At 40.1% G+C, this 24,873-nt stretch overlaps 1 protein-coding gene across 2 annotated transcripts in view; it reads right to left on the reverse strand.

Annotated features, from left to right (window-relative positions):
- Positions 1–24,873, reverse strand: part of klhdc8b (kelch domain containing 8B) — a 219,358-nt gene that overhangs the window by 17,932 nt on the left and 176,553 nt on the right. For both annotated transcript variants that reach the window (XM_074680905.1, XM_074680904.1), the window contains one exon: positions 2,968–3,069. In XM_074680905.1, coding sequence (XP_074537006.1) covers positions 2,968–3,069 — 102 coding nt within the window. The remainder of the gene's footprint in view (positions 1–2,967; positions 3,070–24,873) is intronic.

The following is a 24,873-nucleotide window of genomic DNA, read 5'->3' on the forward strand; positions in this document are numbered from 1 at the left end:
TAGAGCCAGGGAGAATATTTTCATTATGATGGGGTCTGTGGGGTAATTTATGAAATAAAACAGTGTCTCTTGAAAACTGCCATTTCATTTCACTGGACGAACCAGGTGGAGATAAATTTCCTTCTTTTTATGCATTTTGACCCCTGACTCCATCTCTTCATGCTGCAGGCAATGTCTACTGAGCAGCCTGTCTCAGATTTTCAGCAGCCATCTGTGAAGTTAAAGGAAGGACTAAATTCACTTTTTTCTGTGCACTAGATGTAAACTCCTACAAATGGATGGATTGGACAAACACTGACAGTGCCAGCTGAGGTCAGATCTTAACAGGATGTGTTTCAAATACTAAACCAATCGCTTATTCAATGAAGCCAGTTCAACAAGCACTCAATGGTGTTATAAAACTGGTTACTGATTTGATAAATCAACTCAGAGTCAATATGAGGGTGTTCCCATGAACAGGATAGAGTGAACAACATTTGACTAATAGTAAACATGAATAAGTCCAACACCAGCAGATTGTTAAACTTCCAACCAAGAAAAAAATATTCTTTTAGAAAGATCATGCATAAAGGAGTAAAACACAGTTGCAGAATGAAGGAGGAACTGAAAAAGAGTGAATGCAAGGACAAAGGACTGTAATATTTCTTCATCTTAAGTTCAAATTAGATCTAACAATTATAGCTTGTCCTTATCACCATTGACTCGTGCTTGCTCTGATCTATTCCTGGATGTGTGTGACAGTTTTAGGGGTGATATGTCAGCTATAGCTCTGGTGATGTCAGATGCAGCAGTGGAGAGATAATAAAAAGGAACATGATTTAAAGTAATGAGAACACATATTCCATATATCCAAGAAGTTAAAAAAAAAATCAAGGCTCTGGTGGTAATTTACATTCTTATGAACTGAAGGATAATATGAGGAATACACATTTAAAGACTTTTAGTATCAATTTCTGCAAAGTCATGCATGAAGATAAACCAGACTGCTGGTATCTTTGGGTCGGCTCACAGACTTCTTTAATGGTAACATAATTCAAAGGATAATCCATCATCACTTAGCATCAGTGTTTTTAAACGATAGGGCCCAGGAACTTTTAGTTTCAAGGAAAAATATTCCCAGGATATAAGTATATCCTGTAAGCAAAATACCTGGGCAGATTATATAAATCCGCCCAGTGGAGTGTGGAGAAGAAAATAGAGGTAATTGCAAAAAACCTCCAGATCAGCTGAGGGCAGTTAGACAACAACAAAGGCCATTCAGCAAAAATTTCACCATAGAGGGAGAAGAAAAGTAGGCATCCTTATGTGTAGCATCACTTAGCCTGTTAGCATGGAGGATATTCAGCCTGTGCTGGTTTTGATTAGGCTTTAGTGACCTGTAGATGGATTTGTTGACACGTGTAAGGGAATAAGTGCGAGTGGCAAGTCTTTGAAAGCCAGTAATGTTTTAAAATGCCTGAATCAGATTTGACCAGTGAAACACTGCTTCGCCATCTAAAGCATGAAGACAGCAGATATTGACCCGTGTTTCATCTTAAAACTGAGCCTGCTGATTGACGACTTTCTGCGGGATGCTTCTTTCTTAGACGGCTTTAGATCATTATTGAATACTTATCTGATGAAGACATTAAATTAAAAAAAAAAAAAAAAAAAAACTAAACTAGACTGCATTCCCAAGAACCACTTTCATGTTTCAACAGCTGGTGTAAACTGGATATTCACAGTCAGGATCAGCTATAAGTCCCTGGTTTACAGGGTCACTCTTAGCACTGGGAGCTGACAGAGACACATTCGCACTATCAGGCTCAAAAAAGACCATTGTTAAGGAGTTAATAAACCAAATCAATCACAGCTCAGTGTCATCTTATTGTGGGCGGAAGGTGAGATAAAAACACTGCAAGCCATCAAAAATGTTCAGCTTGCTGGCCCTGCCCCAAAGTTCCTAGATACTTGAAAAGTACTACTTACAAGGCAAGGCTGTTTTAGAGGGTTAATTTATTACAACAGATATAAATTTAGACTCTGATTCCTGCGGTCAAAAAGCACCTCATAATTGTCTGATCCAGTAAGATGCAAACCACCCTGATATTACAGAAAACCTTCAGCTCACCCTGAAGTTAACCTGTTAACTCACAAACCTTCCCTTCAGATACAGGCCTCTAGCTGAACTGCATGGTTTGTGTTTTTGTTTTCGTACTTTCAGGGATCTTTGCATGGTAGATTAATCTGCCAATACATTTCATTATAAACTATCAATGTTTACACAAGGCAGTGTGTATGTACTGTATATATGAGTGTATGTATAATAGCTGAGGCATGCAGGAGTACAGAAAAGAGAGTCAATGTCTGCATAACAAGCATGTTATCAGGAGCAATTGTGGCCCTCTGATTAATTTGTAGCATCCTCTCGTTTCTTTTCACACTTTATTGACTCGAACAAATGCAGCTCGGTGAAGGAGAAAATGAAAAGTTAATGGAATATTAATAAAGATGTGTGTATGCGTGCGTATGTGTGTGTGAGAATAATGTATGTGTGTGTTGTTTTTTATAATTAAGAGCTGTGGTGTTTGCAGCTGAATGGAGTAAGCACAAATAACTGTCAATAAGTGGCGAGTCATTTATCACAAGGTGAAGCTGACTATGAGTCTAAACTCACTACTAATGCTATTCACTCCATTAGGACATGCATGCAGAGAAGTAAAACATAATTAACTACGGTTAGCGTAATCCTTTGTGCTGCTGTCTTTGTAGAAAAGTCAAGTTTACATGGTTTTATGCCTCGTAATACACAAACAGCTTCATAAATAAAGAGAGGTCAGGCTTTAGAAAAGCAAGTCCATCACTCACAGGACTGCCTGGGTTGTCGTTCTGTCTCTCCACCATTAAAAGCTCAGTGGTCTATTACACTTTCACTACAGAAAAAGTCACAACAAAGACAACAAATGGGAAAAGAATAGAGGTGCTGACCTAAACCACCGGCTGCGATTACTCTTCCTCCCAGGCATCCTGCCACAAAATCAGCCCTCTTCTCCCTCATCCTGGACGTCCGGCTGGGTTTGATCCAAATACCTGAAAATGAGAAAAAACAAAAGAAACAGTCAGACATCCCGGATCAGGTCTGTTTACAGAAAAAGAACATGGAGAAAAATGTTGCTCTTGGGGCCTAAAATAGGTGGATGACGGAACATGACATTGTTTTCCATCAGATTCTGGAAACTGATGCGAGGTCAAACCGTGGTCTGATTCATCATGTTTTCAAGGTCACTCAGCTTTGATAAGGTCAGGGCTGCTGTAGGCTTTGTAACTCTTTCTTCACAGCAGCTCAGAGAAACAGTGTTTCTAAACCTGGCTTCTTGCATTGCTAGGTTTAGTTTTGGGGTTGCAAATTTCTGTGGATTTTCAAAGTCTGGAACTTTCCACGGTAATTTATGGGATTAAACTGGGAAATTATAATGAGGAAGTTAGATATAGCTAGGGTTAGTTTACTGTAGCATAATGCTGGATAAAACAACCTGTTTTAATGCAAAGCAACTTAAATTATTGTAGCAAAAAGCAGCACTTTGCCTACTGCAGAGCTATGGAGGCCACGCTTCCTACACGCACTTTGCATGGTGCTCACAACACAAGATCATTTAAGCCACCATCTAAGGACTACATAAAGTTAAGTTTTAATAAAAACAAATCCATTTCCACAGTATTTCCAAATTTCCCAATCTTAACTCCTCATGAAAAGTTGCTGGAAATTTACTGGAGGATTTCCACCACACTGCAACCCCAGTTTAAAGACATTTCCCTTCAAAGTTTCCCAATTTCTTATTGATTAACTCTTTGATGTGTTTACACAATTTTTCTACTTTAACACTTGTTGGTTAAAGAAAGAAGTACAAGCAGAAGAACATTATTCCTCAAAACACTGTGTCCAAACATATCAGTTGAAATTGAATTCACAATACACATTTTTTTCTTTCTTTCATTTTTTTTAAATCAAACCTAAAACAGCATAAAACTTCAACTCTTCTACTAACTTATTGATTTATATTCTATCAGTCTGGGTTTTTATGTCTTGGCCTCAAACACCTCAACTTGTAGACTGTAGAGAGGTTTATCTACTGGTTACCGATGGGAGATGACTATCTCTGCACCTCTGAGTCACAACAAAAAGCCCTGTGAGGAATGAGTCATAGCTTTGATAAATGATTCAGAATCGGAGGGAATAATACTTTTGCCCTGATGTCCAGAGCTGAATGAGAGGGTAAATACCAACCACTGCTTTGGAGCTAGAGCCAGAAGGAGATTTGCATAGCTTAGAACAACAACATAAAGCATTGGAAAATACAATGCATCTAGAAAATAGTCATGGGGCTTTGTTTTTTTTCTACATTTTGTTGTTTCACAGCCTCATTCCAAAATGGAACACAAACACAAATGTATTCTCATTGGCCTTCAGGGCCACCATAATTTAAGGCTTCTTTGTAAGGAAATGGGTGTTACAGTCCCAGATGTTTCTGCTCCACAACTGTTTTATTAGAGGCCTCCTTGAAGCAAGCTACCAGGTAATGATGTCATCACCAAGATACATCATCAGTTGTGTGCCTCAGCATCATAAGGTGTTTTGGCCATTTTTCACTGGACACCCTCCACTGAGGTAGGCCCACCACACAGGGTGACCAAGCCTGGGTGTGTGTGTTGTAATTAGCTGGACGTCTTGTTAGCCCAGACAGTGTCTTTCCTTTTCAGCCATAGCCAGTGGCTACTCCTTTCAGTTGTCTCAGCCTGGTCTTTTATTGCTCTCCTGTGAGCTTGTCCCTTGACTCCAATTTCTCAAAGTAGCCTTGATGTTGAGCTAGCTAAATAGCCCCTGCACCCCACTTCTACTGGGTACGACTTCACAGTCCAGCCTAGGTCTTCTGTTTAGAGAGAAAAAAAATACAGCCACTCCCTCAAAACATGACAATGTGAAACCCCATCACTTCAAGCCCCGTACAAGTCTATGAGAGAGCATCTGCAATTTTAGAGAAGTTAGATTGCCACCTTTGACTTGCTGAATACTTATTGTGTGCAGTGGGATTACAGGTAGAGCATCTGTGGGAAAGCACGTTGAAAGACGCGCAGGAAATCCATGATTGCACAGGCTTGTAAATTTCTTCAGTTTATTGGTATCTGCTCTGGTGCAAGGATGATTTCAACGACCAAATAAAAAAACTGTCTTCTGGAGCTATTAATCAATAGTAAAAAAAAAAATTAAACGGTCACTGAGATAATTGTATAAAATAAAAGCCGAAAAGACAGATTAAAGAGATTTTTCTTTGACAACACAACAAGGTTTGCCTCAGGATGAGGGCGAGTAAAACAGCCCCTTTCTTTCTCTTTCCCTGGTTTGAAACCCAACAGCAGGTTACATGTCTATATTTGGGACATTGATACAAAGTGACACATTCCCCTTTCAGTTCCACCACAGCAGGAAAATATCTGCAAAGAGGAAGCAAAGCTGCAAATTAAAGCCAGTGCATGGAAAAAAAAAAAAAATCATAACAAGCAGCACAACTCAACAGTGATCACATTAATTAACAGCCTTTTGTGTGCAATGGGTTTTATTTACTTGTTTTCAGGGACAGTTGCGAGGTTGCGAAGTAGTATAGACAAAAGCTCCATTCACACAGGATTAGTTTCACCTGGAAACTGCTGGGCATTTGAAATATCTGTGGAGGATGTTTTACCTATAAACCTTGTGCAAATTTATTGTGGCTGAAATACTGGGTGGCGATTTTGTTCAGAAGGTCTCTGCTATTTTTTTTCCCCTTTGTCAGGTTAAAATGATAAAAGCTGTGCTTGACATTGTAAACTAAATCTGTGAGAGTGTTTTGGGTGTAAACTCAGCTTCTCTAGACAATATGGAGACCTGTTCATAGAAAGCAAACTAAAGCCATCAGCAGATCCAGAAGGGGAGGAAGAGTGATGAAATGGGTGCTTTGCAGCATGAGATGAGGAATGTTTTTTGGTGGGTAAGTTGCCTTAGCGGTGCCATATGTGTGCATGATTTTATGGAAATAAAACAGAGCCCAGCTCTTATTTATTGTTGCTTGTCAACCACTAAATCACCCACACACTTTTAAGATCAATATCTCAGGGAAATGGCTTGATACAAACTGCTTTATAGTGTGGAAACTTGTAAACTCTATTTGGAGTAATACTATAAACTGTACACTGTGTTGTCCTGAGATGTTTACAGTGAATCAGATGTCATGTAATAAATTGATTAAAACAAACTTTAATGCAATTGTTTCTGTGCTCTTTCTGGGAGGGAGCAATACATAAAAGTTGCTAACAACAAAAAAACTGAGAGACTTTCGGAAATGGCCCTGATGTTGTATCTGTTTGTTTTTTTAGCCCCTGGACCAACGGCGACCTGGTTGTACTCCTGTCTGATACTTATACCCAACAAGTAGGACATGACAGTGTAGACAGAAAAATGGATGCTGTACATCTGAAATGTTATCTCTAGTCGCAGAAATCTCACACTTGGTTTCCTGGGCCTCGCTCTGGATTACTCTATATGTATGGAGATTATTTTAATTAGCCTGTGCCACATGTTGATAATCAGCGTGTTAAATGGAAGCAAATGTGCTTTTTTTAGGCTTTATACTAGGGGGTCTCCACTCAAATTACCTGAGGGCCACTGAGCATCCATTCTTGACACCAGAGGGGCACTTTAGAATAGAATAAATTGAATAGAGTAGAATAGAATAGAACTTTATTTGTCATTGTAACAAGTACAATGAAATTGCAAAAAAAAAATAAAAAATAAATAAAAAATTGGGTGACTCCCAAAAATATGAAGAAAAAAAAAAAACTTCAACTGTTCAAACAATCGTACTTCTCAACATGAATTCTTTTACAATTATATTTGGCTTTTCTTGCTGAATGCTTCCTGCCAGACACCTGGTTTATTTTTTGTCCCTTGTGAGTTTACGCAGGGGCAACTCGGAAATCGAATATTTCTTCCCTGGTCCCAACAGCAAACCAGGCTATGAACATGGCAGGTTTTCACTATAGATTGATATCAAGTGGCAGGCCATATTAAATGGTTTTACAGGCCGTATCTGGCCCCTGCGCTATACTGTCCCTCTGGTACCCCTAAAGTAGCTGATTTAAAGCATGAGAAAAATCCAAATTTTTCTCTCACTGTTATTATAGAAAACTCTTATTTCAGCCTCTATCTGAAATTCTTTATTTAAGCTGCTGTCTCTTTAAGACTCCCCACTCTATAAACCCCCTTCCTTCTGATTAGCCAGCTCTCTGGAGGCCTGTTTGGAGCAGAGCAATGAGTAGACCCTGGTGTTCAAGGCCCACCCCTCCTATGTGTCTTGAACCAGTTAGATCCTTATATGATGATGTCATCATTTCAGCAAGGCCGTTTAGCTCATGTAAAAGATGTGTTTATTTTTAGACGGACTATTGTGAGAGATTGACAGACAGATTCAGGGATTTCTACAACATACAAATATGTAGTTAAAAATCTTCACACATTTAGTATAAACATCCAGCATTTCTATAGCAATGGGATAAATGGGAAAGAAGAATACCTCCTCTTTAAACGGTTAGTAGATTCTGTAGGTAGAGTACCTGTGCAATACAGACAGTTATAGCCGTCATGGTGGTGAGGAAAGTATTTAATTTAAACCTAACTGCATTCAGTAATGTTTTAGTCAATGAGTTAAAGTAAATGTGAGACTTTAACATTTCAGTGCAAATGCACCACTCTAAATATTGATGTCTGGTTGCAATTTAAAAACTACAGGTAATATTGATCCCATATAAATGGTGTTACAGACACTATTTTATTTGATATGATGATAAAATGAATGGCTTAAGCTTGAAACACCTGCAATCGAGGTTTAGTAATCCCAGTATTCTTTAAACATTTAAAAATGCCAACCACGAGTTTAAATTCATGAGCTGCAGGACTTACATCAGATTATGGTGGATCTTAACCACAGGGATGAGTTTATTTAAAAGCCGTCACATACAGTCTCCAGCACCAAAAAAGTGACTGCAAAGCAAGTGCAAGTGGATGAACACAGGCGCCTCAGGGTGACTGTCTCACTCTCTCTGACAGGGTAAAAAGTTAATCAGTTCCACTGGAGCTCAGAGTCAGGATGCTACTCCCACACTCCTAGAGGAGCAGGAACAAACGTCCCCCCTGGACAAATTCAGGGCGCACTTATAGAGGTGAAGGACGTTTCTGAGAAAAGGGACGTCTACTCAGCACATCTAAGCAGCAGAGTGGCAGATGGATGTATTGATCAGTGGATGGGGTGGATAGAGGAACAAATGATTTGTCAGAGCAATAATCCCCACACTGTCTCACAGGTGCCACCTGCTAAATGGTCACCAGAGAGCAGTTATCTCACCTGACAGAAAAAGTGCAGAAAGTTTACTTCTACTGCTGGAGCCAAGTCTCCAAGCGCTGTGAAAACACACTGCCAATTAAAACTTTGCCAACTCGGAGCACCATGGAGCCCAAAGAGAAGTGCCATTAGCACAGCAATTTCCTTTCTTGAAATAGTAGAAGTATTTCAGAAGAAGAACATGCCTGCTCTCTGAACTTTACCCGCACACAAAGCTGATTGAGCCTTTTACCAACAATTTCCATCCACTGTTAGAAGTCGCTACGCATCACTACCCCAGAGAATTAAAACAGGACATCACTTTTGCTGAAAACTCCTGTTCTCTGTAATGTTAGTCAGCAGAAACAGGGTCAGAGGATGAAATTTATGCCAAAGATAGTGTTCAGAAACTAGAAATTTTAAGTTTCATCTCCTGCAGGCAAAGAGAGGCTCAAAACAAGGAGAGAGGGAACAGGGGAGAGCAGAGGTAAAGCTTGGGGACAATAAATAGATTTTAGAGCTGCTTTGATGGATGGGGAAATAATAGCGGCCAAATGTTAATCTGTGAGTCAGAGGAAGGTAAGGCAGAGCCACCAGCAGCTCTCTAATGGATACGCTCACTGCAACACATCAGCTACTCAGCTGTGGCTAATGGAAAGGCCTGATAACGTGCAAATACAGAGCAGATAAACAGGGAGAGGAGAGACGAGTGTAGTGTTCAAGGCGTGCAGGTTGCTAAGAATTAAATTGTCAGAAATTGCCATGTCTCGGTATCTGCACTGTCTCTAGATCCGGTTCCGTTGTAATACTTCTTCAGCCTGATGTGTATGTGTTTGAGTGTGCATGGGCTTCTTCATTTCATTGTATTTGTTTATTTTATGGTTCAGCTGAGTGCTTCATTCTGAATGTTTGATAAGGGCAGGACACGCTCTGTTTTTTTCTCTGTATCAGACCACTGTTCATGTCTTTTAAAGCCCCAAGTTCAGCACTTTGGCAGTTACCATCAAGTTTTTGAGGAACTGCACAAATGGTACCATATTTGGACCATGCAGGGTGAAATATACAGAGTGACTGATGTAGCCAATGGCAGGCCACACCATATGCTGGTAGTCCAGTAGCATATGGCAACGCCTGCTGTATTCTGCTAAAGAGGGCCAGTAACACATGCTGGTGGCTCAGTGCTGAGTCACCAGCAGTCCATCAAACATTTTCTTTTGTCATTGTTGACAAAATAAATACAGAATACTGATACTACTGATGAATGCATGTATTTATTTTATTCATAAAAGGATGGTTATTAAGAATTTGCACAAAAACAAAGTAATTTAGCCATAGCCAGTGGTGAGCAGGTTAACCTAGCTGCCATTGTTAGAGTAATTAATTGCAGAATGTGATCACACGTCCCTCCACGGGATTCATATAATTTTAGCAATCAGGTGAAGATGATTGTAGCTTCTCTTGTTGGTAACACCAGTCACCACGTCAGAAACTCACAAGACTTTGCGCAGAAAATGAAAGACACTTAACCTAGAGGAGACCATGGTTTTCTGTGTCATCACATCACTTTTCAGCAGTACTCAAACAACAGAGGCAGTCTTAGCTGTGAGAAATGACTCATACGGGACAGTTCACTGTAGGTCAGAACCAACCTCATCACAGACCACATCTGTGCTTTGCTTGATCTCTGCCTCAGTACAATCTGTTTCCAGTTCAGAGAGCACCACTAGAATGAACATGGACACGGCATGGGTTCACTTGTATCACCTATAGCGGCCGGCCCGTACACGGGGGATACATCTAGATGCTTCCCTTACCTGGAACCAAAGGCGAAGGCGAAGCATCTTCCTCAAACTCTACATAGTCCTGTTGCCTTGTTTTTGAGTCTTCAGAGCACACCCCACCACTGCATGCAGTCTGATGCTTAAGCTAGCCATAAACAAGACATAAATCTGCCATTTAAAATAAATAAATAAAGTAAATTAATCTAAAAAAGCTAATTTCATGGTGATAGCAACATGTTAGCTATTCAAGATGTTTTCTCTCTTCTGTTTTGAAATCTTTGAAAAATTACTCTGGATCGCTCTGGACCTCTGCTCAAGACAGAACCCCAGCTGTGCCATCCCATCTGAAAAGTCAAGGCAAACTCCTGTCTTCATTCCTTTTTTTTCTTATCTTTCTATTTTAATGGGTTTTTATTGAGAATCAGTTCAGTGAGCCTTTTCTGTACCACATGCAACCTGGCAAACAGCTGTGCAGCATTTAACAGAGCAGGTTAGCTCACCACAGGGGGTGTCATGTCAGATATGTTAGATCAGCTTCCATTTGAAATCAAAGGCTTTGTCCACTTCTAATCTGAAGTTTATAACATCACAACAGTTTTGTTGGCTAATTTTAGATGTCTACACAGTTTATTGTTGCCATGGTCACAGTTCCATCTTTAAAGTCCAAGCTGCCCTTCAGTTAAAATAATGCAACAACCTGCTTATTCTCCATTATCCCTGACTTCAGCTTCTGTTTAAGGCATCCATACCTTCCACATGACACTGTGAGCACATGCGTGTGTTTTAAAAGAGCTCCCTGTCACATACGTTTGCTTAACCTCACACAGCCTCTCACAAAGCCTGACAAGCAGAAAGCTACCAAGAGACAGAGTGAACCATCCTCCCATACAAAAGGGATGCTCCCAGAGAAGCATTTTTCACCAGCGCTCTAATCTTTTAGAGGACAAATGAGCCGCTCTGAGGAAGAGCCCTGCCATTTATCAGCACAAATTATTAATTCCGCTGCCCCAGCCAACCACAAACTTTGGAGGATAAGAAATTAGGAGGCAATAAATTCTCTTTGGACAACACTCCTTCCTCTTGGCCTTGTATCACCATGTACTGCCAAGACTGCACACACACGCACACGGACACAGGTACCCGTTCACTGTCAACAGTTGTCTACCAGGGTAGCTGAGTTGAGTGACGTGTGGGGCAGAAATGTGTCTGCTGGTCTCAGCTGGAGGAGAGGAGAATGTGTTATTTAAAGCTCAGAATCAATCCTCTTCCTTCTCCTGTTTCCTCCTCCCATACAGCGAGCCCTTCACTCTGTATCCATCACTGGGCTCAACCACACACACTCACTCTAACACACACACACACACACACACACACACACACACACACACACACACACACACACACACACACACACACACACACACTCACTCTAACACACACACACACACACAGAAACAAAACGATCACAATCTAATATGCATTTAGACAAATGTGGACAGAAAATGCTCCGTCTCACCTGAGTGTTATTTGATACACACACACACACACACACACAAACACACACACACATTGCAAGAGCCCAGTGGAGGGATACAGATAAACCTCATTTTGCTGCATTACTGAATGTCATCACAGCGGTGAAATTGAAAGATATCGGCAGGAATACGAGAACGGGAGCAGGCCCTCCCTCAGATGACTTTCTGCCAAAAATACACGGAGTACTTCAGCTGGAGATCAAACGGATACACTGCATGAAATCACTGCACACAGCTGATACTGGTGAGCAAAGGTTCTTTTTTATACAATCTGAGAAGTGTTAGCCACATTTTCTGCACTTTGTAGCTGCCCCTGAGGAGCTGGGTTTAAGGTATATTTATTTTCAAGGTGAGCTGCCCTGCAGCATCATAGCAGTTAATACTTTCTGAGAAAACAACTGAGTGATTAAACTCTCACTCTGTACGGGCTCTGGGCTGAAGTTATTGCACCATGGTTTTACAATCTCAAGGCTCTATGAAACCCTCCATCAAAAGCAGATTTTATAAAATGCTCCATATTAAGAAAATGTCCCACTTCTGCCAGTGTTTGCAAACAGAGGATCAATGTTAGGTCAAAGTATAGCCTAAACCTGCTCTTTTAAGTGCTCTTTATTTTGAATTGGCTATATGTTATCAAATAAACTTGATGAATTCATTTAATTCAAAATGATGCACCAGCTCTTCATTTACGGGTTAAAATCATGGACTGTATGAATTATGAATGTAGTCTCTGCAACATCTCCTTCTGTTCCTGATACAGTGAAATTAAGCCAACTGTTGGACAGGGCCACATTGGATTTGACTTAGAGCTTTGAGAGTCTTAGGGAAGATATTAACACTGAAAAGTAAATCCCCTAAAAATGTATTGATTCATCCAAACACACAGAAAATACAAAATAAATTCACTGTTTGCTCCTGGTGATATGTAGATGGATGGTGCGTCATTGGTATTTTCAGACACTTTTACATCACATGCCACATTCAACTGTTCACTTTTGCTTTCACCCTTTCACACACTGATGGCAGAGGCTGCTCTGTAAAAGTCATCAGTAACTAATTAATTGCTCTAATCCCATTCACACATCAATGGCACAGCCACTGGGGCAGTTCAGGGTTAAGCATCTCAACCCAAGGACACTGCGACACAAGGATCAAACCACAACCTTTTGTTTGAGAGACGACCGACTCTACACCTGAGATACATCTGCCCCATATTTGAGCTGGACTAAGGTGGAGTGCATACTCTAAATTTTTAGCGCTCAGTGTGTCCTGAAAACTAAATAATGCTGCTGTGGAAAAATTAGCAGGATAGAATCATTATTTGTGCTTGTTATATAATACCTCCTTTAACTGATAAATTCAATTAGAAGTTGTTTCCACTCATATATTATGTGAAAAATGAGAACCATTTTCCACTAGCTAGAATGCCATATATTATTTAGAAGATATCTCTTACTAGTCTTCATTGCTCAGAAACAAGCTCAGCATGACGATCTTCAATTAAAGTGTTTGCAGAGAAAAGACAAATGACCTTGATATATTGGAGGAGTTGAAATGTGATCGATTGCTGTGTGAAGTGTTGTGTTGCCTGAGCTACATGAAGATCTACAGCGTGTATCAACACCATGCTGACTCCATATGCTCATATGCATTAGCATCTGTGTGCTGACAAAGCTGATGATAGATCCGCGCTGACCTTTGCAGGCAGGTAGGACGAGGTGTCATTGTCTCATGTAAACAAAAGGCACGGGCTGCTTCTGTGCTAGCAGTCGCTCAACCCATACAAGCTGACTGGAGCCAGACTGAAGGCTGATAAACACCTACGTAGGAACAAGCTGCTGTGGGAATGATATACTGTAAGAAGGTGGCAGATAGACCATCAAGCAGACAGATGAGCAGGCAAAGAGTGCAACCAAAGTAAGTCAGACTACTGTGAGCTATGGTTATGAGTGGTCAAAATATGATTTAATAATAAAAATGATAATCTTTTATTTAACCAGGTCAAGCCTATTGAGAGAAGAAGAAGAAGAAGAAGAAGAAGAAGAAGAAGAAGAAGAAGAAGAAGAAGAAGAAGAAGAAAAGTTTAGATCTTTCTGAAGGTTGTTCCAAAAATAAGGAACAGAGCATTTAGAAGCCTTTTTTGCCTAATTACTTAATTAAAATCCTTACCTTAGGGAGTAACATCTAAAGAATATTTTGAGAGTGCAGGCTGTGTTGATCACAATTTTACACAAGTAAATACACAGATAAGGAAGAAGCAGGCCAAGAAAGGACTTATATACATATTTAAAAAAAAAAAAAAAAAACATCTCGAGGCTCTGTGGAGATACATAGATAGCCACTCAGCAGCAGCTCATAAAAAACAGTGGTGTACAAGACAACCACACAGTAATAAACAGTGTCCAACACTTTAACTATCAGCATGGCTGTGCTTTGACAAAAAAAAAAAAAAAAAAAAAAAAAAAAAACACTTTTATTGATATAAAACCAGTCAGTAAATCCATAGGAATATATATCAACCACCATCAAATGAATTTTCTACAAGTATGGCACGAGCAGTCAAGTTAATCTAAAAACATAAATGACAGTAACTTTGATGGAACTCTGACACATCGAGCACCATCATGAGGTCAAAATACAGAAACTCTGAGGCGCTTACTTTTAAAACCAAAGATACAGACAGCCTGGAGCATTAACCAACAACTATTCATGACAAAGATGTTGTAAATAGCAAACATTTTTCTGCTAGTCGGTGTTAGGGTTATAGATGTAAGCATACTGCTATGTCAATTCATTTACATAATAATGTACGTTTTTCTACAGTTTTATTTACAAGGTCCTAATAAACAGTGTCTGCGAACCTGTTTATCGGTACTATTCAAAGGGGCTTCTTTCTGTTGAAAAAAAAAAATGGTCATTTAAAAAAAAAATTCTGAAAACCATCAACTTCTGTTGAATTAAGTTTCTTTCACAATATAATGTCTGCATTCCCAGGACTTTTTACATGCTGATCCTACAGTAGATTTGGACTTGTAGAACTTTATGGATATGATGCGCTTGGATTCAGGGTCTACTTAGCTTGATGGTAATGAAAACATGTGAAAACTGGATCATTTCTGATCATGTAACAAAATCCCAATACTATCCAATCCTCCAAGATCCTGGAGACCCAAACAACTTCTATAGCCTAATATAACGACTCTGCTAATGCCACCGGTCAGTTAAGAACAGAATCCGCCTTTTGTTGGAGAGATGAAATGTCTTCAAGAACTCCACTAAGTCCAGCTGCCCTTATCAGATCCGGCTTGGAGATGCCATGACCTGGATGACCAGGAACCTTCACAGACAAACCAATGGATGTTGGGTATTTTGTATTGAAAAATATATTTCATTTATTGAGTGAGCTGGATCTTGCTTCAAAAAGTATTAACTCCACTCTGCACAGGGGGAGGAATCATGAAATAATACAAAATAGACACACAGATTGTTAGGCTTAAGTAGAAGTTCTAGAAAGCTCTGTTTTTGCAGTTTTCTCTGTTGAATCATGTGCTACAAGCTGCTATAAAAGCTTTCAAACTCTCTATTTCTGCCCTATTTCACCCGCTTCACCAAGTTTTCTGCTGGACCTGCAGGTTCCAATCAAACCTTTCAACTCTTCTCCCTCTGTATGTTTTAAGAAAAAAATGGCCTCTTGATGGCCAGCATTTATCCCACTCTGCTCTGCAACTGGATTTGCATCCCAGATGAATGGATAATCACATCCTCTCAAAGAGTCACACACCAACTCACACACCAGCAAACACTCACAGAAATACAGCTCGGAGCAGTTCTGCAACACAGGTTTGATTAATAGCACTCCACTATCGATCACAAGGATCGATGCACTAATCTGCATGTCTTATGAAGATTAAGAGGATGTGGAAAGCAATCGCAGAAAAAAAAAACACATTTCAGGACTTAGAGAACTTCCTGTGAGTGCAGAGATAAGAGCATAAATTCAAGAGGTGAGTCCCTCAACACTTGGGTTGGGAAAGACCCGAGCTGAAAGAGGATTTGATGAAGCAGGATTAGAATTAAGAAACTCATTTTGGAGATGATCCTGGACAAACCGATTACTGCTGCTCAGTTTGGTGAGGTTTCTACTCAGTCAGCTAATGAGTTCTTTGCCTTTCGGTGGTTTCATTAGGATTCATGCTCTTACTGCTCCTAATCAGTACCACTTGTCATGACTGCATCATGCACTCTGATAATTCAGCTTACAACTAACACGATCAGGGTTTATGATTCCTATTTGTTTTGATTTTGATAAATGTATCTTTTCTCTGGTGGCTGGTGTGTGAAAAAGGACATTCCTGGGAATGACCCTCTGGAGTGCAGACAAGAAGGAATCAATCAACCAGTCAGCTACTGGATAGAATGTAGAAACCACCCACACAGTCTGAGCCTAAATGAATTTGCTCATCAACAACACCCACACCAAGTTAAAGAATCCTCGTTTACAAATATTGAACATCGATGCAAATAAAAACTCTCCAAGACTCAAAGGAGACTTTAATGACCTGATGGTAGAGGGGAGCTAAATAAGGAAGCAACAGCAAGTGTATGGCATTACTTTAACTTCTACTTAAGAAAAAGAAAATCTGAATTTGAGTGTGATTAAACAGATTGTTGGTTAGATGTAGATGGAACAAGCTATTATAATTTATTAATTTACTATTGTAAACAGTTACTACCCAACACTTTGAGGAACAACAGCGGCAGCATTATTCTGCCGCTTTGCAGATTCAACTCAAATACATTAAATCAATGAAAACATTTGCCGAAACAGTTTCTTGGAATAAGAATAACTCTGTTCCCACTGGTAGACATTTCAAATCACTAAAAACAATGCAGGTCTTATTTAAAGTTGGTGATGCTCATAAATAAGGCATTAATCTGGACTTGTGAGGGTGTTGAGCCACGTTGTTCTAGGTCTGATGAACAAGTTGGATCATCATGTCTCAAAAATATCAATTATTGCACATTGACTTTATATATCATAATACAGTTTTTATCTATCTATTTATTTATTTATCCTTAATTTTAGCAGGGAGCCTGCAGCAATGAAATTAAAACATAACAAAAACATGTAGAAACAGTTACAGATACAGTAACTACACGATTTAAGTTCAACTCAAACCTTTTAAAAGTTTTCACATTTTAAAACAACTACTGGTACTTTGAGTAGCTGCAATCCATCCCCAAATTTTGTCAATATGATTTAAATCAGGGGAACATGCATGTTGGTCAAAAAGAGTGAGGTTATTCTCTGGAAGAAGTCCTTCGTCAAGCGAGCATTGTGAACAGCAGCATTGTCCTGTCAGAAAAACTCAGTCATTACTACACAGACCAGGGCCCTCAGTCATGACGGAGGCCCCACTGCAACATCTCCTCATAGCCAGCCGCCATTTGACACAACTGCACAACCTGAAGCACCATTGTTCCATTGAAGGAAAAGGCCCCCCAGGTCATGATAGAAATAGAAATAGAAATAGAATAGAAAATACTTTATTTATCCCAGAGGGGAAATTCAGGAGTCACCGCAGCATTTAAGAAAACAAAAGTAAGAAAGAGTATAGAAAGTGCAAAAAGGTCCATAAGATATTAGATGACGACATCCCGTCCACCACTCTCCAGCCCAGCCAGTCTCCACCTCCACAGGGTCCAGGACTGAGCTTCCCCAGCAGTCTGTTCAGTCTCTGTCTCCTGGATCCTGTCTGCCCACATCAGGCGAAGCTCCTCCAATGTGGGGCCGGCGTCTGATGTCAGCTCCGTCAGCCACGTCCGTGAACAGCACGATGCCGCTGGGTTAGCACAGCTAGCTTATCCATCCCCCGGGGCTAGGTCCCACGTTCCCAACAACGATGGATGGAAGGACAGGTCCACGTCGTCACCTCCCAGCTCACATCCGAGAACCAGCACATCGTCCTCACCTCCTCCTCCTCAGCACGAGGGAAATCATCAAGGCCTACACTAGTTAGCATTGACATGCTACAGGCTGCTAACAGCTAATTTCGCATGTAAACAATGCAGCCATGGTTACATGTAGGATCTCCAGACAAACACAGGAGAAAAATAGTAAAAAAATATCGCCGAAGCCACAAAAAGTTTAGTGTCCTTGGCCGACAGTGAACCATACAAAGTGATGATCCACTCCAAATACAAAGATGACGATAAAGAGATGAAGATAATTACAAAAAACGGACAAAGACGAGAGAGCTGCCGCAACAGGCAGCTGCTTGGGATCATGATGGTGCCCCTTCCACTGTGCCGTGAAGAAAACATCCCCAGTGGGATCTCCTTGTCATGCCGTTAACGTTTGAAGCTATCAGGACGGTCAAGGTTTAATTCTTTTCCCATCAGAGAATAAAACTTTCTTTCACATTTCAATGTCCCATGCTTGGTGCTCTCTTGCAAAGTCCAAAAAGGAAATGTGGCATTAAAGGAGATGAGGCCTTTGAAGATGTTTTTTGTTCTTGAAACCCTTCTCTCACAGATGCCATCTGATGGTTGTTGTGCTGCAGTCAGCACCAGTAACAGCCTTAATTTAGGTTGAGGATCGCTCCGTGTCTTGACAGACAACCAATCGGACCCTGGGGCTCAGCGCATGTGAATTTTTATTAGGTCTACCACTTGACCTTTTTGCTCCATAAGAGAAACAAGAGAGGCATTTAGAAACATAAACTTAGCTTATCAAAAACTTGATTATGCCTTAAATCATGAAACTGAGTATGCTTGCCCCAATTCATGTTTATTCTAAATGTACTTAATTCATCATTTCATTTTAGTATGAGGAAGTTAAATGATTTGTAAGACAACCTGTTTGAGATCTGCTGTCCTGCTGGTGCTGCAAATTAGCCTAATGATCAAATAAAACCTTGATTTATTTTCAAACAGTGCTGATGAATAAAAGCTCTAAAAGCTGAAAAACTTTGCGGAAGTATGCGTTTGTGGCCTGAAAATCTACTTGTATGAATATTTCATCCACCCCCCTTTTTCACTGTTTTACCGGCTCTTCAGATGAATCTTAAATGTTCCCATGGGGACTCAGTGTCATGACAACAGTTCAGTATAATAAGAACCAGAGAAGAAGGAAGGAGATGGATTTTCTTAACACAAGTGCTTTTTATTCAAAGAGACATCTCAGCAGTTGGCATTTGTTTTTATAATCGTATTTATCTGACTAAACTGAAGTTGTGTGATGTTCAGTCTTAAAACAGAGGGACATTCTTCTTGGAACAGTTTCACTGGAAGATCAATAGACCCTAAAGGAGTCTGCAGAGCTTCATATGTCCGAAACATAGTGTTTCTCTTTCACCCCCTGACTATCAGCAATACATACAGCTGTGAAGATGAAAAAGACCTGAAGGCGAATGGTAAAATATGTTGGATGGAAAGAGCTTCTTAAGAACACATGGTCCCAAAAAACAGCGAGGGGAATAGAGGTGGAAAAATCCAATATCCAAACAGCACATCTCTTGATAGAGTGGCAAAAGGAAGTCATGCAGGGAGAGCGTAAACATGACAGAGATGATTCAAAGGGAGAAAAACAAGTCTTTGGTTCTTAAGGTCTGACAGCAGCTGACGGCTTTTGAGTCATCACTCACCACCTCTACGGTCTCCTCTCTTTCCCGGCGAGAGAGAGTATCACTGATGTGCAGACCGGAATTACTCCTCACACATTGCTTTAATAAAAAGCGACAGAATCAGTAGGAGGCCTAACAAATCTATTTTATAGTCGGGGCAACCACAGAATAATAAAGGCTTTTGCACTGGCAGAGTAACAAATGAGAGGATGACAGCTGCTGTTTGAAGAACACAAAGGCTGTAATCACAGAATCTAAACATTTCTGTCTTTTTACCTCTTTCTGTCTCAGTTTCACTCTATTCAACATTATCTGCTCTGAAGAAATCTGTCAGAGAAAGTGTTTTTTTTTTGTTTTTTTTTTTTTCATTCTCCGTCTACTGTTTTCTGACAAATACTCAGCACACCTGCACCCAACTGTAAGCCCACAAGAGACTGGATACAGCTGGATATAGCTCAATTACTGTGTGAAAACATGCCACAGGAGTGAGCAGAGAGCAAGGTTCATGTCCATTAGTCTCCCAGCATGTGTGTTTGTGTGTGATGAGACATGAGAGTCCTCACTGATCTGAGGCATACTGTACTATGTGTGAGCCAGGGGAAACAGCTGAGGGAATGTGTGTTCAATCTTTCAGATTAAGGTGATGGTTTGAAAATTATTTAAAACCTGTGTTATAAACTGGAAACAGTGCAGAGAAAACATATGAAATGTTGAAACTGAAATCTAATTGTTGATGTTGTACTTTACAAAAACTAGATGTCTGATAACCCAACATCCCTCTGTGCGTTAAATATCTTTCATTGTTCAGATAATGTCTAATTTCCTTTCTGATAAACAAGACTATTCATCCCTCCTGTCAGCAGAAGTCTTTGCCACTTAAGTGTAACACATTTGGTCATTTGCTGAAGTAACAGAGGTAGTTTTCCTTAGGAGGACTGTCTTGTTGATTCTGCAGTAATAAATCTTTAAAAAAGGTCACAGAGGGTGTTGGATGGTAGTTAAAATGCGAAACTTGACTGCAGCATCACTCTGAGTCCAGTCAGGGACTGCTGCTGCTGCATGTCAAACCAATTCTTTCCCTGTATTTCCAGAGCCTGACTCTTTCTCCAGAGCTAGAGACAGTGAAGTAAGAAAGACATTCAGTAAAAAGATGAAAATCTAAAACATAAATAAATAAACAAAAGATAAAAAAGAACCCTTTAAATTGATTCAGAAATATTGTGAAAGAAATAAAGGATTTAAAGATAGATAGATAGATAGATAGATAGATAGATAGATAGATAGATAGATAGATAGATAGATAGATAGATAGATAGATAGATAGATAGATAGATAGATAGATAGATAGATAGATAGATAGATAGATAGATAGATAGATAGATAGTGAAAAAAGAAACTGAAAAAAAATCACAAAAAAGGATATGAGACAGTAAGATACCAAGACAGAAAGAAGGCAGAAAAGCAGAAAGTAAAAAGGAAAGAAATTAAAGATCGAAAGTATTAAAAAAAAATTAAGACAGAAAATGGAAAAGAACAGAAATGACAAGAAAAAAGAGGACAGGAGGACTGATAGCAAGATGACAGAATTGCGGAATTGAGAGGGGCAGATGGAAAGAAAGAAAGAAAGAAAGAAAGAAAGAAAGAAAGAAAGAAAGAAAGAAAGAAAGAAAGAAAGAAAGAAAGAAAGAAAGAAAGAAAGAAAGAAAGACACAAGATCATGGAGCAGAAGCAAAGAATCATCAGATCCTCTGACAGTTTTATATACACTTCAGGACCCTGGAGGAAGACTGACGGTGTGATGTTAACACCCTCATAGAGGACACACCATCCCGGGTAAATCGTTTCACCCCAACAAGGTCATTTCACCGAGGTGATGGAGCTCTGCCAATGAAGGGATTAAAGGTGGCCTCTAAGTCCATTGTGTGGTATTCAGTGTGTGTCTCTGAAGGAGCGCCCAGGGCAATGGAGCGAGTCAAGCGTTCCTTCAAGCCTCTTCTTAGAACCTTGACTTTGACGGACGATAAAATTCCATCTAAAGCCCTGCTCACTCTGGACACATCTGTCTCTACTGGACAGCCTTGCTGGCAGTGACTCGAGGGGGTTATTGAATTTAAACCAACCAAGGATTTACTACAGGTAATATACAAGAGAATTTGCTACAGGTATATTCCACACTTGGTAATAAATTATGATATTTCAGACACAGAACTCAGTCATATCTTATGGATAAATGTCTTTTGCTCCAAGGCCCATGTTGGCTTGAAATCAGTGGTGGACAAACTACAAAGCTTCATCTCTGGAATTAAGTATAGATGTGCTGAGCCAAACATTGGTCCAATACACGTTAAGTTAAATTATCATCCTTCAAGAATAAAAGCAAGAAACCCTTGAGCCGGTAAGAGGCTAACATTAGCCACAAGCTATGACATGCATGGCTGATAATATGTTGATACCACAATCACATTTCAGTCTAATCTTAGGAGTGATAAATTAGACCAGCGGTCAGAGGAGAAGGGAAACACGACCACATCTTGCCTCAAATCTTTTCCCGCCCTCTCCCTGTATGAAGGAGTAAAAAAGCTGGTGACAGTTCTGGGTGCTTGTTCCTAAACAGCAGGGCAGTGTATGAGGTTAACACAAGCTCCACAGATTTTCTGTCTATCTGCTCCTGCTCCCTGCAGACAGATATTTCACTTGAACTTCACTGTGAAGGATCGCTTCGTGCCACAGCTTTGGATCAGCAGTCTGCCGCTGTAGTGGGTCACAGCAAAAACTGGGAGCTGGATAAACAGCAGGTTATATAACCACTGCATCAATGGACATCTACACAAACAGGACATTTTCTCTTGGAAATGATTTGAAGTCCTTATATCAAACATTTTTGAATTTTTCTTATGATGAAAGTAACTTGGTTTCAACACACATTTTTCTTGCACTTTAAAATGAGATTATTAGCACCAGTATAGGCTATTCCTAAATGCTAACTCTTAGCTTCCCAATCAGGTCGAATAGGACCAGATTGATTTAAGTTTTTATAACCACACAAATGACTGACTAAGTCTAGCATTGAGAAGAGAGATCTGTGTTGTTGCTGAAAATTATTACTTGGATTAGTTTTGTAGTAACTGTGGAAACAGGAGCCTATTTGTCAGACAGAATAAGGACAGAAGAGCAGAAGAGAGCTAAACAGGTGAGGGATAGAGCATGAGCTAAAGGCTAAAACATAGGCTAAACTGTTTAAGTTCCAACCCACATGCAGCACTTACACTGCAGTGGCCTGTTCAAACTTAACAGTCTGTCAATGAAATGAAGAGCCATGTTGGCTCTGCTTGGGCAGACATAACCAGGATCCTCTAAGATTACATGTTATTGACATGTTTTAAAGCACAGGGCTGCCAGTAGTGCTAAATATAAACAACTGCTAAACCACAGTATAAACTGACAGTGTATGCTTGTTGTCTTGTTTCAAACAACAGCTCAATGTAACCATATTGGTAAATACAGGTCCTCGTTTTGTTGTATCCGGTGAAAAGTTGTCTTGTACAAAAAAATTTGTTCTGATCTTATCTCCATCTGTTTCCAAATAAACACATGCCTTGTTAAATGCCTTCAGATCAGTGTGCGTGAGACTCCACGCCAAAAGGTGGTGCTGCTGTTTAACTGAAAAAGAACCCCCCCCTCACAGCACATTTAAGTCATGTGTGAGGGGGATTTTTTAAAGACAACTGTCAAAGCTCAGAAAACAAACTGTGTGTGCACATAAAACATGAACTTTGGCTGTGTCACCACAATTTTTTTCCAGTCCTTTTTTAACGGTGTGCAAGCTCTAATTTGGCTTCCAAAGGACTCTGTTCTTCTATCACTTGATCAAGTTGTCATCATGTAAGCCTCTATCTAAGAAGTGGGACCCAGCAGCCACAGCAGCATAGAAAAAGTGATCTGGCTTATAATGAGACAAGATTTGGTTTGAAGCATCTTTGCAACATATGGTGCCTCATCATGAATACATTTTTTAATTCTGTCTTTTTTCTCTCCATCATTTTTCCATCATCCAGATTCTCCTCTGAGGTGCTCAGAAACATCTGACTGCAGCTGGAAATCTGCATTGTAATGAAATGGAGGATGCTTTCTGTCATCATTTTGGCCAAAGAACAAGCTGTTCTTCGTGTCTACTGAAACCAGATAGACCAGCACACACACAACATCCATAAACATACACATCATCCTCAGCACCCCCATGGGTCTATTTATAGGCTGTCTGTGACGGCATGTCCTTACCAATACAAATCTGAAGCACAGGCTGGTCTTTTAATCAAATTTAAAAACACAGACATTGCAAACAGCCTCATACTGAACTGAGGAGCTGCAAACAACCATCATTATGTTAACTATACATGAATATAAATCAGCACTCTGGTATGTCAGCATTATCACACCACACTGTGTGGTGAGTAAATCATACAGAGGGAAAACAAACACAACGAGCTGCCACCTGCACAAATACACCTCATTATGAGAATCAAAATAGACAGAGGAGGGGTCACAGATTAAAGATCCTATGTGGAGTTTTGGGCTTGATCTGAAACAGACTGGGATCCCCCTCTGCCTTCCCGGAGATCAGATTCTGATTACCAGTAGCTCTACTCCTTTTTTCAAGGGTCAAGGTTGGACGTTATCAACAAAGCACAAATAAAGGAGTTCAGGGGAATGTAGACTCATAAATGGACTTAATGGTTCAGATATTAATGAATAGACATGACTTACAAGTCCTCAGGCAAGGACAGAGCAGATTGATCTGTTGGTAACTACTTAAATCTTGCAGAGGTTGTAGTGGTGGACTAAACATCAGGCTATAGTAGCCTGTGTTATGTTCTTTGCTTTCTTTGGCTTTCAGAGGTCTCCATTTGTTGTGAAAGTTTCACCATTTTGTTCTAAGACTGACTCTGGAGAGTGAAATAGAAGTGGCCCGGAGAAAAGCTAAGTGTCAGTTCAAGCAGCACGACTGTTCCATATTCACTCATCCATTATCTCTCTGCACCACTCCATCCCTGTTCTGCTTCTCTTATCACCCGATAATTGGCAATCACTCACCAAGCTACCAACAGGAGACTGCCACAGCCTTTTTCAACCAACAACTGCCAAACGTAAAACCTCTCCTCCTCTCCACCCCCTCAGTTTGCTGTTCCAGTGTTGTTTCATATCACTGCAACGCTGCCCCATCCCAGTCACCTGCACTCCACACAATAATAGTGTGCAGGTTTAGTCCTTCTGGTATCACACATCACATACTGCAGCTTTACTTCACCACCAGGCTCTTTACTATAGTCTTATCCTAACCTGAAGTCAGCCTTACCTTCCTTTCAAAGATTTAAAGACGTTACAGTGAGGTCAGATAGCCAAAGACACTGACACCTAAAGGTAGAAAACAGCTGGCTGGTCTGTAAAAATGATGTGTTTGTTTTATTCATAATTTTCAACATAACACTGTTACACATTAAGATATAAATGTAAACGTGTATGTACAAAATTTGCAGCATATTTCTCC

The sequence above is a fragment of the Halichoeres trimaculatus genome, unplaced genomic scaffold (genome assembly GCF_033239565.1).
Source record: "Halichoeres trimaculatus isolate MK-OKI-2021-1 unplaced genomic scaffold, fHalTri1.1 fHalTri1_scaffold_11, whole genome shotgun sequence".
In the NCBI taxonomy this organism is placed as follows: Eukaryota; Metazoa; Chordata; class Actinopteri; order Labriformes; family Labridae; genus Halichoeres; species Halichoeres trimaculatus.